This window comes from Ursus maritimus, unplaced genomic scaffold (assembly GCF_017311325.1).
Source record: "Ursus maritimus isolate PB19 unplaced genomic scaffold, ASM1731132v1 scaffold_3, whole genome shotgun sequence".
NCBI classification, from domain to species: domain Eukaryota; kingdom Metazoa; phylum Chordata; class Mammalia; order Carnivora; family Ursidae; genus Ursus; species Ursus maritimus.
In genome coordinates this window covers 15126163-15145745 of record NW_024425563.1, presented here as the reverse complement: position 1 = coordinate 15145745, position 19583 = coordinate 15126163, and the positions used below count along the sequence as shown (strand labels likewise).

General features: G+C 44.4%; 1 protein-coding gene across 1 annotated transcript in view; it reads right to left on the bottom strand.

The window, feature by feature from the left end:
• Positions 1 to 19583, bottom strand: part of SVOPL (SVOP like) — a 71789-nt gene that overhangs the window by 22044 nt on the left and 30162 nt on the right. The window contains 5 exon segments of the mRNA XM_008697425.2: positions 3671 to 3760; positions 12378 to 12459; positions 13187 to 13298; positions 13949 to 14182; positions 17123 to 17204. Of these exon segments, the coding sequence (XP_008695647.2) occupies positions 3671 to 3760; positions 12378 to 12459; positions 13187 to 13298; positions 13949 to 14182; positions 17123 to 17204 (600 nt within the window).

The window sequence follows — 19583 nt, the reverse complement described above, 5'->3', positions numbered from 1 at the left end:
CCCTATTGTAATAGTTATTACTGACCAAAATCTGTCCTTGCCCCTTTAGTGTCCAGCTTTACCTTTGACAATATACATGTACAGTTTCTCAGTAAACATATTGCTTATCAGGGGGGCGCCTGGATGGCTCAGTCAGTTAAGCATCTGCCTGCAGCTCAGGTCATGATCCCGGGGTCCTGGGATCGAGTCCCATGTTGGGCTCCCTGCTCAGCGGCGAGTCTGCTTCTCCTTCTCCACCTCCCACCCCCACTTATGCTCTCTCGCACTCAAAATTTTTTTAAAATATTGATTATTAAAAATGACTTATGAAAATATGAAATGGGTATTTTTTCCATTCCCATTAACTTGGGAAGTGCTGTATACAATTTTATTCATTGATTCATTGGGTTTCCATGGAGCTGGTCAGGTATTTGACAGGACAACAAAATCATTGCTTAGCTGGGACAATGCAAGTCAGGCTTTTTGAGACCCCTGAAAAATACGTGTTTGGCTTTCGTCCTTATTTATGGTAGACTTTTTTTCTAGGCAGAAATTTAAATTTTTTATGTAGTTTCTTCCTTTTTCTTTCTGAGGGAAACATTTTCCAGAATTCTAAAATCACTTTTCACAGGAGTAGACCACAGAAACGTGAGATTAAAGTCTTAGCATAAGCTTGTTCTACCCTGGTCCCACCCACCCCCACAATTCACTGTATAGCAACCAGAGTGCTCTTTTCCAAATGCAGAACTGATCATGTCACTTATCTGCTTAAAACCCTTAAATTATTTCCCTCCAGTCTTCAGGAAAAACTCCCAAGTCTTCACAGTGCCTATAAGGCACCTTCTCTCCCTGCACTCGGCTCCGTTCTGCTCATCACAGCTAGTTTCTGTTCCTGGAGCACACCCATCTCTGTGGCATCTCCAGGCCCCTGTACCAGCAGCCATCCTACTTGAAATGCGATTTCTCTTTCTTGTCAACTTCCTATATTTCAGGTTTCACCTCCCTTGTCATCTTCCCAGAGAGGTTTTGCCTAAAAAGACCTGTCACCGCTTTCACTTTCATATTACCTCCAAAGCACTTACGTAATGTGAAATTATCTTAATTATTTGCATACTGGTAAATTCCCAACTTGAACATCAGTCTCTGGAGAGCGAGAACCTTGTGGTGGTGTGCTGCCCAAAGCTTAAACAATAGGCTTTCCCCAAAAAAGTCCTTGCTGATATCCTCGGTACAAATTACCATGGGTAATTTCAAGGTATGGTGTGACATCAACCAGCTTGCAAAATTGCTTGACAATTTAACAGCTCATTTTCATAAACCAGTGCAGGCCAGCTCCGACCCACCACTGGAACCTCGTCTGGCTTCTTAACTACCAAGAAATTAAACTGAATCAATCAAGGCACAGAGTAAGGGGGCAATAAATGGTGATGAAATGTTGAATTGGAATCAAAGAATTCTCAATTCTATTCCATCAGATAGAGATTGGAGCTAGTCGAGTCCTTTTTCTGCTGTTCTAACTGCCAAACTGTATGTAGCATTTGCAGACAAGTACTTTGAAGTCGACTTGTTGAATGGGTCATTGTAAGAGGTTCCTAAATGAAGGGCGAAAAGAGGAGAAAGAGGGAGGGAAGGAGGACCAGGAAGAATTAAGCGAAAGTAAAGCTTATCTCCCAGTTGGGGTTTTCCCTGTGGATGGCATGGCCTCTCAGAAGGCTGTCCGCAGGCCAGGTCTGCGGAGTCCTTGCTAGAACTACACTCGTGGCCCCGCACGCAGCTTCAGCCTCTGGGTGGAATCCCGCAATCTTGTTATCCAGTTACGCCTTGTAATCCTGATACACGCTCAAGTTTGAGAACCACGTCCAAGGAAGGCGGACGGATTATCAGCTCACAAGAGTGACACCAAGACCTTCCTGTCTGCTTGGAGCAGCTCACCCCACCCCAAACCCAATCAAATATCCTGGGAGGGAACAGATCTCAGATTCTGACCTCCCGTTCCAAATCTGTTAAGAAAGCAAAATACCCCCATTGCACCATGATTGAAATACTGGACTTAGAAGTACTTTTGTTATTGAGAAATATTTGAATATTTAGCATTTGGCCTTCATTATTAGTGATCACTGCTATTAGGTAACATTTATTGAGTGTTTATTACGTGTCAAATGTTGGGCTAAGTGCTTCCCGCATATTAATGCGCAGAACAAACCCGTGTGGTGGGTGCTATTATTGATCTTTATCTTACAAATGAAGGGGACAGACAGAGAGGAGTGATGAACTGTAAGAGGTTATATCCTGGCTGCAGGGTGCTAAGCAGATCAGAGCCTCTGGCCCCAGAAGGTCTGGACCCAGTGGGTGATCTTCCCTGATCCGCAAAACCACCAAAAGCTGTGTGGCCTCTAGGTTAAATACCCACGAATACCCAAAAAGCATGTTTCACGTGGTGGAAAAACAGAGAGGCAATTTCTACTTAAAGCTCAGAAAATAAACTATACCGTAGCTGGATTATCCAGAAATAGGATTAATATTTTACTTCTGTCTTTCATCACTATGTTCTTCTCAGCACATGGTGAAATCAGTACAAAAAAACTTTGAAAATCACTAGACAAAAGCTGCCCTCTTTTTTCCTTGAGTGGGGGAAAACGTTCCCAAAATAGTTAAAAACAAATGAGTAACAGCCTAGTAGTAGCAAAATGTGTTAAATTATAGGAAATACATGTGACAGTCGGCTCGGCCCACGACAACCCCCTTCCTTTGGAAACTGCAGTTCCCCAGCTGCATTTGTAGGTAACCTCGACTCCCGGCCACAGCCGAGTGAGCTCAGCGATGAACATCCAACCAGACCCGGCTAGTGGGAGCCCCTTTTCAGGGATGCAGAGAGAGTGTAACCATGTCTTCTGGCGGCTAGATGTAGGGATCTACGTTTGGGATTCCTGGGATGGCCATGTATACAGGCGAGCACAGCACACTGGTCTGCAGGGAGAGGAGGGGAACGCCGGAATGCTCAGAAAGGGGAAGGAGTGAGCACAGACCCAGACAGACATGAGGAAGAAAGGGCCTGGGTCCCTATCACCCCCACTGCTTGGATGAGACCTTGCCAGGGCCTACCCTCACTCCATCTCTTTAAGTGCAGCCAGCTCAGGTGGATTTCCATTTCTGTGCCCAGTGAAGACAGTGTTCAGCCCCTCCGAGGATAAAGGACCACATAGGTCACCATATCTGCCTCTATTTCCCTCCAGAATCAAGGGTCCAACTGGGAGTCCAGGCCATCCCTGGACTTTATCCCAGCCCATACTGGTTTGCCCTAGCACTAGACTTATCCTCCCTGCAAGTCCATACTCTGTTTCTCAGTTGCACCCCTAGACAGGATCAGGGTTCAAATCCTCTCATTCAACTGCTCAAGCTCCTTGTGTCCTCCATTTTTTTTCCATCTTACTGCAACAATGCCCAGCAAAATCCAAACCCTGCACGCCATGAAATACATGCTATTGACCAACGACAAGCCTGGAAACATTTACTTAGCCTCTTGCCCTACCCAAATTCACCAAACAATGGGAAAACAACCCCTCAAAAACAAAAAACAAACTCATTACATAAACAGAAATCCCCAGTTATATACTTAATTTGAAGGAACCCAGTGCCTGCTTTTCCCCATCTCCTTTAAACTCATCCCCCTATAGAGACTTGTGGGCTGTACCTGGGATATAAATGGTGCCACCATTGCTCCAATCCGACACAGGGAGCCACTGGTCCCCATCCCCAAAGCACGCATCATCGTGGGGTAGACCTGGAGGGAGGAGCATAGGACGCATCAGTCAGCTTGGGCTCCTACTCTCCCGAGTCCCCTGCCCCTCCTCCCCCAGCCAGGTTTGCCATATATCAAATACCAGATATGCTATACAGGTATGTAGGATATGAAATAGAGGACATCGTGCTCTCAGGCACAGAACTTTGAATTTTTAAGTATCAGAAAAAGAATAAACACTTAGAAATTATCCTTTAAATGACCAAATTCCAAAATATGTTTAATTGAATATTCGAACTATAATTTCAAAGATGTAAGCTCTGGAATCAAACAGAAGACTTCCTTTTTAGAGCTATAAATGAATAAAGTGGTCCTACTGAAAGTAAAGAAAATCCTCCCCAAGGGACGCCTGGGGGGTTCAGTCAGTTAAGCATCCAACCCTTGATTTTGGCCCAGGTCTTGATCTCAGGGTCATGACACCAGTGTGCAGTGTGCTTAATACTCTCTCTCCCAAGGGGCACCTGGGTGGCTCAGTCGGTTAAGCGTCTTGTCTTCGGCACCCGTCATGATCTCAGGCTCCTGGGATGGAGCCCCAGGTCAGGCTTTCTGCTCACCGGGGAGTCTGCTTCTCCCTCTCCCTCTGTGCACACACGCTCCCATACGCACTCTAATAAAATCTTTACAAAAAAAAAAAAAAAAGATCCTCCCTCTCGCTCTGCCCCTCCCACTCATGCTCACACATTCTAATAAATTTTTTAAAAAATTAAAAAAAAAAAAGAAAAAAGAAAATCCTCCCCAAATAATGATTCAGTGAAACCTTTAATGCAGTGAAAAGAATTGACAAGCATTCTGGGCACATGCAATATCATTCATGACATTCTTGTTTCAGAATCTAATGACATAGGGACACCTGGCTGGCTTAGTCAGGATAGCACGGGACTCATAATCTCAGAGTACTGAGTTCAAGCCCCATATTGAGTGCGGAGCATGATTTTTAAAAAACAGAATTTTATGACATAATGTACTTTTTAAAAAAGATTTTATTTGAGAGAGAGACAGAGAGAGAGAGAGAGAGCAGGAGCTGGGAGGAGGTGCAGAGGGAGAAGGAGAAGCAGGCTCCCCGCTGAGCAGGGAGATGGATATGGGAGCTTGGATCCCAGGATCCTGAGATCATGACCTGAGCAGAAGGCAGACACTGCACCGACTGAGCCACCCAGGCGCCCCCACAATCTACTTTCTTTTTTTTTATTTTATTTTATTTTATTTATTTATTTGACAGAGAGAGACAGCCAGCGAGAGAGGGAACACAGGCAGTGGGAGCAGGAGAGGAAGAAGCAGGCTCCCAGTGCATGAGCCCGATGTGGGGCTCCATCCCAGGACTCCGGGATCACGCCCCGAGCCAAAGGCAGACGCCCAACAACTGAGCCAACCAGGCGCCCCCACAATCTACTTTCTTGATGCAACATTCTTACACTTATTATAAGACTTCATTGATCTGTACTTCCTTAATTCTAATTTCTTCTAGGAACTGGCATAATTTTCCCAAGTAAGCAAATAGTACTTAATTTATAGGGAGGATGCTTTACAAAAGAATGGTTTTTCAAAACTTGAGAATTCTCTTAAAGCTATACAATACTTATAGTTTTTAATCCATTCACTAAAGCAAAGCACATAGCCTCTTTACTCGGTCACAATTTGTTAAGCACCATCTGTCAAATGCAAAGTCAAGAGGCTGTCCGGCCTCGGCGGACATAGCTGTATTTTTAAGAGAAGGTCTGGGAGTGGAGTGCCTTTTTCAGGAGTTTTTCTTCTGGAAAATGAGCCTGCTGGCTATAACTGAAAACAATGGATTCAGATGCATGGTGATGACAGCAGAGCAAAGAAAATAAGTCTTTGTTCATGTTTTGACAATTCTGAGTGGCATAATAAAAGAATCATCTTTAGGTACACACCTTTGATTTTTTTTTTAGACAATTATCAAAAAATTACTTAAAAATGAGCTTTTAAATTAATTTATTCCAAAGTATGTGGAGTATTTCAAATGTAACTTAAGCACACTGCATTACACAGATCAAATACGTCGATTCTGTATTTTTTTTATCTTTATGAGGAGAAAAGAATATTTTTCTCTGTGGCTTTAATGGTTTGGACAGGCCATATCTGTAAGCCGAACAGACTTCTAGGTTTCCTGAGATGAAGACAAATGCAGCATCCCCTGCGCTCTGCTGGGACTGCCCTCTTTGGGCAAGTGTGCCCCAGGCCCAATGCAGTGGGACCCTTCCCCAGAAGACGAGTGGAAACCCCCACCCACACCCCATCCAGAGAGTTCTGCAAGGCATCAGTTCTAGTGGCAACAGCACCAGGTCTCATTTGACAGGCAGACCTGAGCACACCGTTAAAACCCACCACACTCTCGCCAAGGACCAAACACAGCCCACTGCAGGCAAGGAGCCAGCCCAGACGACTGGCCTGAGGGACAGAGTAGCCAGAACACAGCAGCAGAGTGCACGCACCACATCCCAGAGACACCTGAAGCGCCAGCCCCGGATGCCATCTGAGCACTTCTTCATAGAGCCCTTACTCTCAGGAGTAGGAAACCACCAGGCTCTTCTACCACAGAAGAGGACAGAGAGTTAGAAAACAAACTAAGATGGAGGAATTCCTCCCAAATGAAACAACAAGATAAGCTCAGGGCCACAAATCGAAGTGAAACAGATACATGCAACATGCCTGACGGAGAATCTGAAACAACGATTGTTAAGGATACTCACTGGGCTTTAGAAAAGAATGCAAGACTTCAAGGAGGCCTTACCACAGAGAAAGAGTTAAAGAATCAGTTGGAAATGAAAAATGCAGTAACTGATAATAGAAACAGACTGAATGCACTGAACAAGGCTGGAGAAACAGAGGAATGAAGAAGTGATACAGAGATAAAATAGAAAATAGTGAAGCCGAACAAATGAGAAAAAGAATTATGGACGACAATAGACTTAGGAAACTCAGTGACTCCATCAAATGTTGTAACATCAGTATCCTAGGAGTCCCAGAAGAGGAAGAGAGAGGAAAGTTGGTGAAAATTTACTTGAGGAATTAATAGCTGAAAATTTCCCTGATCTGGGGAGGGAAACAGGCATCCAGATCCAGGAGGCACAGAGAACTCGCATCAAAATCAGCAGCCGGCGAACACCAAGACATACTGCAGTTAACTTTGCAAATACAATGACCAAGAAAAACTCCTAAAAGCAGCAACACAAAAGAAGTCCCTAACTTACAAGGTAAGACCCATAAATCTAGCTGCAGATCTCTCAACAGAAACTTGGCAAGCCAGAAGAGAATGGCATGATATAGTCTAAGTGCTGAATGGGAAAAATCTGCAGCCAAGAATACTGGGTCCTGCAAGGCTGTCATTCAGAATAGAAAGAGAGATAAAGTGTTTCCCAGACGGACAAAAACTAAAGTTCGTGACCACTAAACCAGCCTTCCAAGAAATATTAAAGGGGACTCTGAGTGAAGAGACCAAAAGTAACACAGAAAGCAACAGAGGAAAAACTCCAGAAACAACCAAAAAACAATTAATAAAATGGTACTAAATGTACGTCAAAAATTACTCTGAATGTAAATGGACTGAATCATCCAATCAAAAGACAGGGTGTCAGAATGGATACAAAAAAAACCCCCATCTATATGTTGCCTACAAGAGACATATTTTAGACCTCAAGACACCTGCAGATTCGAAGTGGGGGAATGGAGGAACATTTATCACGCCAATGAGTGGCAAAAGAAGGAGTAGCAATACTTATGTCGGACAAACTAGATTTTAAACCACAGACTGTAACAAGAGATGACGGGCACTCTGTCATAATAAAGGGGTCTAACCAACAAGAAGATCTAACAATTGAAAATATTTATGCCCCCAAGTGGGAGCACCCAAATATATAAAACAACTACAAGCAAAGGAACTCATTGATAACACAGTAATAGCAGGGGACTCGAACACCTCACTTACATCAAAGGACACGTCATCTAAGAAGAAAATCAACAAGGAAACAATGGCTTTGAATGACACACTGGACCAGATGGACTTAACAGATATATTCAGAACATTCCATCCTAAAGCAGAATACACAGTTTTTTTCAAATGCACGTGGGACATTCTCCAGAATAGATCACATACTACGTCACAATCAGGCCTCAACAAGTTCAAAAAGACTGAGATCATACCATGCGTATTTTCTGGTCCCAATGCTACGAAACTTGAAGTCAACCACAGAAAAAGTATGGGAAGACCACAAATATGTGCAGATTAAACAACAAGCTAGTAAACAATGAATGGGTTAAGCAAGAAATCAAAGAAGGAATTAAAAAAATACATAGAAACAAATGAAAATGAAAAAAAAAAAAAAGTCCAAAACCTTTGGGATACAGCAAAGGCGATCCTGAGAGAGAGATATAGGAATACAGACCTACCTCAAGCGGTAAGAAAACTCTCAATACACAACCTAACCTTCTACCTAAAGGAGCTAGAAGAAGAAAAATGAAGCCTAGGGCAAGCAGAAGGAGGGAAATAATAAAGATTAGAGTAGAAATAAATGATAAACTAAAAAACAGAACAGGTCGGGGTGCCTGGGTGGCACAGCAGTTGAGTGTCTGCCTTCGGCTTAGGGCGTGATCCCAGCGTTATGGGATCGAGCCCCACATCAGGCTCCTCCGCTATGAGCCTGCTTCTTCCTCTCCCACTCCCCCTGCTTGTGTTCCCTCTCTCGCTGGCTGTCTCTCTCTCTGTTGAATGAATAAAATCTTAAAAAAAAATAAAAATAAAAAAAATAAATAAAAAATAGAACAGGTCAATGAAACAAGCAGCCGGTTCTTTATCGAAAGAGAAGGGACCCAAATAAATAAAATCACAAATGAGAGAGGAGAAATAACAAGCAATACCACAGAAGTACAATCACAAGAGAATATTATGAAAAACTATATGCTAACAAATTGGACAACCAAGAAGAAATGGATAAATTCCTAGAAACATAAAAACTACCAAAATTGAAACAGAAAGAAACAGAAAACTCGAACAGACCAATAGTTCGCAAAGAAATTGAATCAGTAAACAAGTATCTCCCAACAAGCCAACGTCCAGGGCCAGATGGCTTCACGGGTGAATTCTACCATTTAAAGAAGAGCTAATACCTATTCTTCTCAAACCATTCCAAAAAACAGAAATGGAAGGAAAGCTTCCAATTTCATTCCATGAGACCAACATTATCCTGATAGCAAAACTGGATAAAGACTCCACTAAAAAACTAAACTATAGGCCAATATCCCTGATGAACACGGGTGCAAAAATTCTCAATAAAATACTAGCAAATGGAATCCAGCAACACATTAAAAGAATCATCCACCACTATCAAGTGGGATTTATTCCTGGGCTGCAGGGGTGGTTCAGTATTTGCAAATCAATCAACAGGATACATACACCACGTTAATAAAAGAGTAAGAACCATATGATCCTTTCGACATCCATTCATGATAAAAAAAAAAAAAACCCTCAACAAAGCAGGGTTAGAGGGAACATACCTCAACATAATAAAGGCCATATATGAAAACCTGCAGCTAGTATCATTCTCAATGAGGAAAATTGGAAGCTTTTCCTCTACAGTCAGGAACCAGACAGGAATGTGCACTCTCACACTGTTAGTTAACATAGCACTGGAAGACCTGTGCAATCAGACAACAAAAAGAAATACAAGGCCTCCAAATTGGCAAGGAATAAGTCAAACTTTCACTATCTGCAGATGACATGATACGCTTTATAGAAAACCCACAAGACTCCACACACACACACACAAAAAACAGGCTAGAACTGTTACACAAATTCAGTAAAGTGGTAGGATACAAAATCAATATAGAGAAGTATGTTGCATTTCTATACACCAATAATGAAGCAGCAGAAAGGGAAATCAAGGAATTGATCCCATTTTCAATTGCACCAAAAACCATTAGATACCTAGGAATAAACCTAACCAAAGAGGTGGAAGGCCTGTACTCTGAAAACTATAAAACACTGGCCAAAGAAATTGAAGATGACACAAAGAAATGGAAAAATATTTCATGCTCATGGATTAGAAGAACAAATATTGTTGAAATGCCTATATTACCCAAAGCAATCTACACATTTAATGCAATCCCTATTAAAATACCACAAGTATTTTTCACAAAGCTAGACGAAATAATCCTAAAATTTGTATGGAACCACAAACCCTAAATAGCCAAAGCAATCTTGAAAAAGAAAACCAAAGCTGGAGGCATCACAATTGTGGACTTCAAGCTTTATTACAAAGCTGTAGTGATCAAGACAGTATGGTGCTGGCACAAAAAAAGACACATAGAGCCATGGAACAGAATAGAGAGCCCGGAAATGAACCTACAACTATATGATCAATTAATCTTTGATGAAGCAGAAGAGACTATACGTTTGAAAAAAAAGATCATCTCTTCAACAAATAGCGTAGGGAAAACTGGACAGCAACATGCACAAGAGTGAAACTGGACCACTTTCTTACACCATACACAAAAATAAATTCAGGGGCGCCTGGGTAGTGCAGTCGTTAAGCGTCTGCCTTCGGCTTAGGGCGTGATCCCGGCGTTAAGGGATCGAGTCCCACATCGGGCTCCTCCGCTGGGAGCCTGCTTCTTCCTCTCCCACTCCCCCTGCTTGTGTTCCCTCTCTCGCTGGCTGTCTCTCTGTCACATAAATAAATAAAATCTTTAAAAAAAATAAATAAATTCAACGTGTGAGACAGGAAACCATTAAAATCCTGAAGAACACAGGCAGTCACTACTCTGACATCGACCATATCAACTTCTTGCTAGATATGTCCCCTGAGGCAAGGGAACCAAAAGCAAAAATAAAATATTGGGACTACATCAAAATAAAAAGCTTCTGCACAGCAAAGGAAACAACTGACCAAACTAAAAGGCAACCTTTGGAATGGGAGAAGACATTTGCCAATGACGTACCTGATAAAGACTTAGTATCCAAAAGATACAAAGAATTTACCAAGCTCTACACCCAAAACAAAATAATCCAGTTAAAAATGGGGAGAATAGACATTTTTCCAAAGACATGCAGATGGCCAACAGATACATGAAAAGATGCTTAACAACAGTCGTCAGTGAAATGCAAATCATGACCACAGCAGATCCCACCTCACACCTGACAAAACGGCTAAAATTAACACAGGAAACGACAGATGTTGGGGAGGATGCAGATAAAGGGGAACCCTCCTACAGTGTTGTTGGGAACGCAAACTGGTGCAGCCATTCTGGAAACTTCCGGCAAGTATGGAGATTCCTCAAAACTATGACCCAGCAATTGCACTGCTAGATATTTACCCAAAGAATACAAAAATACTAATTTGAAGGGACACGTGCACCCCAATGTTTATAGCAGCAATGTCCACAATAGCCAAATTATGGAAGGAGCCCAAAGGTCCGGTGACTAATGAATAAAGAAGGTGTGGTATAGATCTATAATGGAAAATTATTCAGCCATGAAGAAGAATGAAATCTTGCCATCTGCAGGGACGTGGATGGAGCTATAAAGATTACGCTAAACGAAATCAGTCAGAGAAAGAAATACTGTATGATTTCACTCATATATGGAATTTAAGAAACACAACAAATGAACATGGGGGCGGGGGAAGAGGCAAACCAAGAAATAGACTCTTAACTATAGAGGACACGCTGAAGGTTCCAGAGGGGAGGGGTGGGGGGATGAGGGAAACAGGTGATGGGAATGAAGAAGGGCACTTGTTGTGATGAGCACTGGGTGCTGCATGGAAGTGTGGAATCTATTATACACCTGAAACTAATAGTAGATGGCATGTTAAGTAGAATTTAAATAAAAACTTGGGAAACAAAAGGAAAATGAGAGCAGCTTTACCTGTCTCTGTAGGGCCACTTTCCCTAGCTCAATGAAGGACAAAACCAATTAAAATACTGTCAAGTTTTCTGTTCACACACTACTTCTAGGAAAACTAGCCCTTTAAGGTGGGTGTCTAGGAGGAAATTCTGTAGCTCCTTCAGGCAGTGCCTTGCATACAGGTGTACCGATTCCATAAATTCATAGAGTATCATTCAAATTTAGGCTATTAGATTCAAACTTAAGCTACATGTGGCAAGTCTCAGATGCAGGGGAACAGCATGGTGCTGGGACAAGGAGTTGGATTTTTACATGCACGCCTGTGTCCGAGACAAGCAGGGCTTCGACTTCTGCTCAGACGCTGGCTTTCACTAGACTCTATGGAGCAGAGGAAACCGCCAAAGCTCCTGGCATCCTTTTCTTGGGGTATTTTTATTTTTTTGAAAAGATTTTATTTGACAGAGAGAGACAGCGAGAGAGGGAACACAAGCCGGGGGAGTGGGTGAGGGAGAAGCAGGCTTCCAGCGGAGGAGCCGGATGTGGGGCTCGATCCCAGGACCCTGGGATCATGCCCTGAGCCAAAGGCAGACGCTTAACGACTGAGCCACCCAGGAGCCCCTTTTCTTGGGGCATTTTTAGAAAATCGTCAGAAGTCAGCAGAAGCTAGGGATGCACTGTCAATGGACAGACACCCTAAGCGGCTGGCCCTGCACCTCCCGGCGTGACCAGCCCACCACGGACCTCAGCAGTGTAAACGTAGATGGTGTTGAAGTTGGCCGCCACCAAAGCCCGCAGCATGAAGAGAAAGCCAGTCAGGCCCGCGCTGCGGAAGGAGAGGCACAGAAGTCAGGAAGGGCAGCCTGGAGGCCCTTCCACGGCCTAGACAGCTGCTCCCGTCACACAGCTTCGCATCGCAGACCCTAACACGCGCCCACAGATAACCAGGTCCCGGGGAGGTGCTGCTTCTCACCCGGCCTGACTGTGGGGTCCTGAAGTAAATGCTGGACCCCAACCTTCCTCCCAACTCCCTGTCTGTCCTTCCCGCTCCCCCAAGTGTCCCATTCCAGCCTGGTCCCCCAGATGAGCACACCTTCTGCTACCACCCTCCAAAAATGACGCAGTTTGCAGAATGATATTACAATGGAGGGCATTCTCGGATCCCAAGTGAAGAGTGAAATGAATTTGTACACCACAGGTGGGTTACCTATTTCCCTGAACTATCTTAACAACCATCCAGATAATTTGGTAAACAACTAGAGTCCCGACGTTCCTCGAAGCTTTGCATAAAGGTCCCAAATAGCTTGGTGGGTGGGGCGTGCGGGCCGGTGCCTGCGTCCTGGGAGAGCGGAGGCGGGGCCAGGTCAGGAGAAGATGGAAGGGGAGTGGTGGGTACCGGGAAAGACCACTCCAGTCACACCAGCAGCCCCTTCACTACTCCCCTGGTGAAAGGGACTTGCTCCGATGCCCACTCAACACTATGGGTCAGGAAACCGCAACTTCAATCCACTGCACAAACCTCGATTATTTTGAAGCAACCAGAGAGAAAATACCTTGATGTGCAAATGTTGAGGAGAAGGAAGAATAAGGCCGTGCAGCCCATGGTGATGGAAAGGCTCAGCCGTCTTCCCAGGAAATTAATGCCCAGGATATTGAAAGGATTCACTAGAAAACAAGCGACAATGACAATTTCTGAAACCTTGAAAGCAAGTGGCATTTACCAATATTGGCCAGGATTCCTCATTGTCGTTTCAGAAAAGGCAACTATGCAAACCCCATGAGGATTCCAGCCAAAACCCGGGCCCATGGTCCTCCACCTCATGACTCCCCATGCTTCTTCCTCGGGGGTCCAAGAACGACAAGCACTGGTGTGTATATAAAGGCTCTTTTATGCCCAAGATGATTGTAACATGCAGGTCTGTTGTCAAATGCAAACCCGCTAGCTCTGTATTTTAAATGGTTTATACTGTTTGTCATCAAATTCACAGGGCCACTGATTTTTAAGTACTATTATTTTATGTCTACTAAAATGCAAACTGTGCTGCAAATTGAAATCTAAGGAGCCATTGTAAGACACCTCTCAATTTCAGAGGCGTCCAAGGGGGGTGGTGTGCATCTTAGAATTGATAGAATATAGTAATTCAAAGATCTACCCCTCCAGACTCTGTCCCACACCGATCTGCATTGCAGACGCGTGAGCGAGGAAGGTGTGGGGACTTGGTCCGCACTACCTGTCTAGGACGCACTAGCCTGTCTAGGACAGGCTCTCCCACCCCAAACAGACAGGGACCCAAAACACCGAGGTGGACATTTACGAGCAATTTCGCCAATGGTGCTGATGATCATGGTCCGGTAGTCGGAGGGAGCAAACATGTGGCAGTGGCAGGGACTGTGGCTCTCCTCCGTGTCCGGCAGGGTTACGGCCACCTCGGACTCGGCTTCGGACTCCGACCGGGAGCCGCACACCAGGTCCCGCTCCAGCAGCTCGGCGCTGGCCAGGATGACCCCGTAGTAGGCGAAAGAGATTCCCAAGCCGCTCATTAGCACAGCTGCCGCCAGCGTGAAGGAGGGGCAGAGCCAGCAGAGGTGGGGAGGAGCGGGGAGAAGGGGGACAGTGGTGGGGTGGGAGGCACGAGGTGGGGAGGGCGCCAAAGGCTGGGCGCACCGATCCTGGGGAGCCCGGGTGGAAAAGGGATTTGCAAGTGCAGCCTGGGGCCGGATCCGGGAGGACCCCGCAGCCGGTGAAGGCAATCTGAAGCTTGGACTCACTTTCTATCTCCGCTCTAACCAAGTAGCACAAGCTCGGTGGCTTCAAACAACACACATTTATTTTCTCCGTGTTGTAGGCCAGAAGTTGTGTGGGTCTGGCTGATTTCTCTGCTGGGAGGCTCCCCAGGCAGAAATGCAAGCGTAGGCAGGGCCGCCAGCCTTGCTGGGGGAGGCGGCAGAATCTTTCCAGATCCCGGGCAGAATTCAGCTCCGTGGGGCTGGACAATGCATCTCCATCCCCTTGCTACTGTTGACCAGTGGCTCTCAGTTTCTACAGGCTTCCTTCCTTCTGTCTTCACAGCCAGGGACGCTGCAGCCAGTCCTTCTGCTCCGGAATTTCTCCTCCCCGCCTCACCTCGCGCTTTCCCTTCTGCCCCGTCTCTTTCCCAGCTGGAGCAGTCTCTCTACTTTTAAAGACTCAGTGATTGGATTGGGCCCACCTGCTTAACCCAGGATACCCTCTGCATTTTAAGGCCCAGAACCTTAATTACATCTAAACAGTCCCTTCACACCAGCACCCAAGTTAGTGTGTGATTAAATCAACGGGGAGGGTCATCGTTAGAATTCTGCCTATCCCAAAGTGTCTTTAGTGGGCCCCAGGAGCCGCGGGAGTTTTTGCTTTTGCTTTATATCTACTTCCTGTCTTTTTTCTGTTTATTCTTTAATAAATATTTGTGTTGAGATAAAATTAGAATAACTTACAGAAAAGTTCATGTGTCAAAGTCAAGGAAAGAAATATCAGCTCCCAGAAATTCCACTGGTGCCCTTCTTAGTTTCACAGAACCGGTTGCAGAAGCCAGCTGTAACCGGGTTTAGGGAAAACCCCGGCAAATCGACAATGTTCTGGGTATCAGCTGGTACTGGTGAGATGATTGTTAAACTTGTCTATTAATTATAGGAGTGAGATCATCTAAGAAAATGTCCTCAAGTACTTGAGACTCTTAATGAAGTATCTGGGGATGAAATGTCACGGAGCCTGGGCTTGCTTGAACATATGTCAGCACAGGAAAACGCAGCCGAAGCAAATATGAGCGACTATCAGTGACTGTCAGATGTGGGTGATGGACCAATCAGAGGTCATCATAGCATCCTCTACTTTTGTGTGCATTTGAAAATTTTCATAACAAAGTATCAAAAAAACCCCAATAATTACAATACTTCCCCTTGTTGTTAAAGTAACTTTAGTTCCGTGCGCCTGGGTGGCTCAGTCTGTTAAGTGTCTGCCTTCAGCTCAGGTCATGATCTCAGGGTTCCTTCCTGCGGGGGGAGTCCTTGCTCAGCGGGGAGCCTACTTCTCCCCCTCCCACTGCTGCTCTCCCTGCTTGTGCTCTCTCTCTCTCAAATAAATAAGTAAAATCTTTTTTAAAAAATAAAGTAGCTTTAGTTCAGTTTCCAAATATTAAGAGTATTTTAAAAATTAAAGTCTTAAGAGGCAACATACCAGCCTATTAATAGTGATTTTATCTGAGAAAGGCAGATAGACACTTTCCTGAGTTTAAACACTATAGATAAGTTTGGCTTGCTTTCTATCTTTATATAAATGGAATCACGTAACATGTATCTGTGTGTCCGGCTCCCTTTGCTCATTATGATGTTTGTAAGATTCAACCATGTTGATGTAGGTAACTAGTTTTCTCCTTCCCATCATTGTATAGTATTCCATTTCGTGAAGGCAATACAATGTATCCATCATACTGCGAATGGACATGAGGGTGGTTTAGAGTTTGGGGCTGTTACAAATAAAATAATGCTTTGGACATTCGTGCAAATGTGTTTTGGTAAACATACGTATGCGTTTGTGTTGGGTCTAAATCTACAAACGGAATCACTGAGTCATAGGCTATGCGTATTTTCAACTGTGATAAATACCTCTAAACAGTTTTCCAAAGTGGTTTTAATTTGAACTCCGGTCAGCAGTGAGTGAGACTTCCGGTGACTTTACATTCTGCCTAACACTTGGTATAGTTAATCTAATTGGTTAGTTAATTGGTATAATTTAATTTTACCCATTCCAGTGGATTTTTAACAGTGTCTCATTGGTCTTAATTTGCATTTCCCTGGTGACTTTAAGGTTGAACATGTTTTCATATATTTATTTGATACAATTTTTGGTCAAGTGCCAGTTCAAGTCTCTTGCCTGTTTCTCTACTGGTTTGTGTATCCTTTTCTTGTTGGAAAAAAATCATATATATAATTTTATATATATCTATAGCTGCATATATATAAAAATTTATTGGGTTTGTATTCTAGAAATTTCTTCTCCCGGTTGGTAACCTTACATTTCGGATTCTTCATGATACCTCATGGCACAGATTTCCTAATTTAATGTAGTAGCACTTTTTGTATCTTGTTTAGAATATCTGTGTGTACTCAAAGTCGCAGCTGCAGAGAAGTGGGACACAAAGAAAACCAGCAGAGTCTATTCCATTGAATTTGATTATTGGTGGCTTCAAAGGCTCCCTTTCTGTCACATGGTGGGGGGAAAAGGCCAGACTACAAAAGGTTAGAAAGTGAGCTCACGTGAAAAATAAAAACCTAGTCCTAGATAATTTCTTTCTCCTTTAAAAAAAAAAATGGTTTATTTATTGGTTGGTTGGTGCAGGTAGCAGAAAGATAAGACATATCTGGAGTCGGCCTTGTGGTTTTACTCCCCACTGGCATGAAATGGATTTACTTAAGTCGGCTCTGTGTTTATTGAAAAGTCATTTTGAAATATTTACATTCTTACCATATGACCCAGATCTGTAACGTGGTCCGTAAATATTTAGCATCCAATAGGTCTGCAAATCTTCCTCTTTTCTCCTGGGGTAGTGAAAAGGGACAAGCAGATTAGATTTAGTGGCTTACGGACTCGCAGAGGTTTCTGTAGTATGTTAGAGAACAGAAAATAAGAACAGTGTGGGAATGTAATGGGGCATGTAATGGGGCTTCCACGAGTGCACCTCACCCAGCCCACAGATCACTGCTTCTACTCATCCATCTCGGCCAGTCAGTCTTTGCATGCTTTTAATTATCATTGGCAAGGACCAGGCCATTGAATTGAAGATTCTAATGCTTTCTCTCTTCCTCTTCTCACCAGTGCTGGTGAGCAGTGGGGTGAAGCACAGAAAATAGGAGGATACAAAAAAAGCATAACCATAAAACTGATGGGAGATTCACTTAAACTTCATATTAAAATGGAAACCCTAGTATTGGAAAAGACATGAGAATTGTGTAACGAGAAGAACGGCATACACTGGAAAGAGGACAGAATGCCTGATTTCTTTTTGTGTCTTTAGGGTAATTAGCAAAAGCTCTTTTCCATAGTCAGTGTTTATTTAATATTTTGGAGAAACATAAATAAGGATGGGTTATATATGATTGAGCAGTGATGGATTTTTATTTAAAGCTAGGAACGTAAAAAAATAAATAAAGCCAAGAACACTTTTTGTGTGTGTCGGGGTGGGGGTGCTCAGTTGAAATCCAGCTATTCTTTTCTCACAAATAGACCTGGAATTACATTTTCCCTCTAAATAGACCAGGAGTATGATCCTAGGTGTCCTGGATTTTGTTGTCACAAAAAGTTAAGGCTTGAAGAAACTTGCTCCAGTGACTTTGTTTTTAAGTGATCTCTACACCTAAGGTGGGGTTCGAATTTACAACCCCTAGATCAAGAGTCGCAGGCTCCACCAACTGAACCAGCCAGGCACCCTGCTGATCTAATGACTTTTAGGCTCAGCTCCTAGAGGTCACTTTGGGCAGAGGGTAGCAACGGACAGTCCCCTGTCATTGCTTTCCATATTGGGGCTCTGGCTTGTCATCCCTGGAAAACGTCTGAACTAGTCCTAGCCTCCCACTTTCCGATACAGATTACATGACCCAGAGTGGTTAAGTGACTTGCCCAGGGTCCCACAGCTGTTTGGAGGCACAGCCAGCCTGGTGTCAAGTCTCTTACACACTAGTCCTGAGTCTTGCCCATCTACCTCCCTGACATGCCCCCTGAGTTTAGATGTGACCATGGTCCCCCTCAGCACCCCGAGTGTAACTGGAGATTCAGAGCACTGAGTCTGCAGTGAATCACAATGAATCATAAATTATATTCAAAGAAATGATGCGGTCATGAACTTTGACTACAATCCAAATTGGTGGACTCATTAGTCATCCGCGGTGTGGCCCGTCCTCCATCGGTCCCCAGAGCCTCTCCTCTCCGTGTCTGCGCAGTGACCCCGCAGAGGCTGCTCCGTGCGTCCACCTTGTCCAGCCTGTCGCCGTGGCACTCTGATGGCGCCAGCGTGACCAAATGCACTGCACATTCCTGCTTCTGCTCTCAGCTCGCACCACTCCTCCTCCTTCCTCCCCTGAGGCTGCCTCTCCTTTTAGTGCTCAATCAGCGCCTCAACCATCCCCTCAAGGCGACTCCACAGCCCTGGCGCGTGCTCAGCTCTCTTGTCTGATCCTACATGCTGTTGCCTGCGCCACACCTGCTCTACCATCTGGCTGCTTTGTTAGGGCTTCTCTGCTGTGTGAGCCTCGTCTCACTAAGCCGACCGCAGAAATCTTGATCATCGATCAAGAAACTTGAAGCCAGAGTCTATGGCTTGTAGGTCTGGATTCACAGGGCCTCGCGCAAGAGACAATCGTGGAGAAGGACAAGACCATGCGATGGGCATGTGGATGGAAGCTGCAAGCTGAAGGCGACGGGAGGAACGCAGGACGAAGAGGAAGGGGGAGAAAGGAGAAGGATGCAAGAGGGAGGATGGGGATTGCGGAGAGAAGATGGAGACTAGACGGGGGTGGAGGAGGGAGGGTGGTTGTTATGGGAATTGAGTCTCCCTGATTTAGCACAGTAACAATACTTCATAATATATTTGAAAGTTGTTAAGAGAGTCCCTCTTAGGGGCGCCTGGGTGGCGCAGCGGTTGGGCGTCTGCCTTCGGCTCAGGGCGTGATCCCGGCGTTCTGGGATCGAGCCCCACATCAGGCTCCTCGGCTGTGAGCCTGCTTCTTCCTCTCCCACTCCCCCTGCTGTGTTCCCTCTCTCGCTGGCTGTCTCTATCTCTGTCGAATAAATAAATAAAATCTTAAAAAAAAAAAAAAAGAGAGTCCCTCTTAAATGTTCTCACCACACACACAAAGAAATGGTAATTATGTAATAAGATGGAGGTGTTAACTAACTCTACGGCAGCCATCATTTTGCTCTAC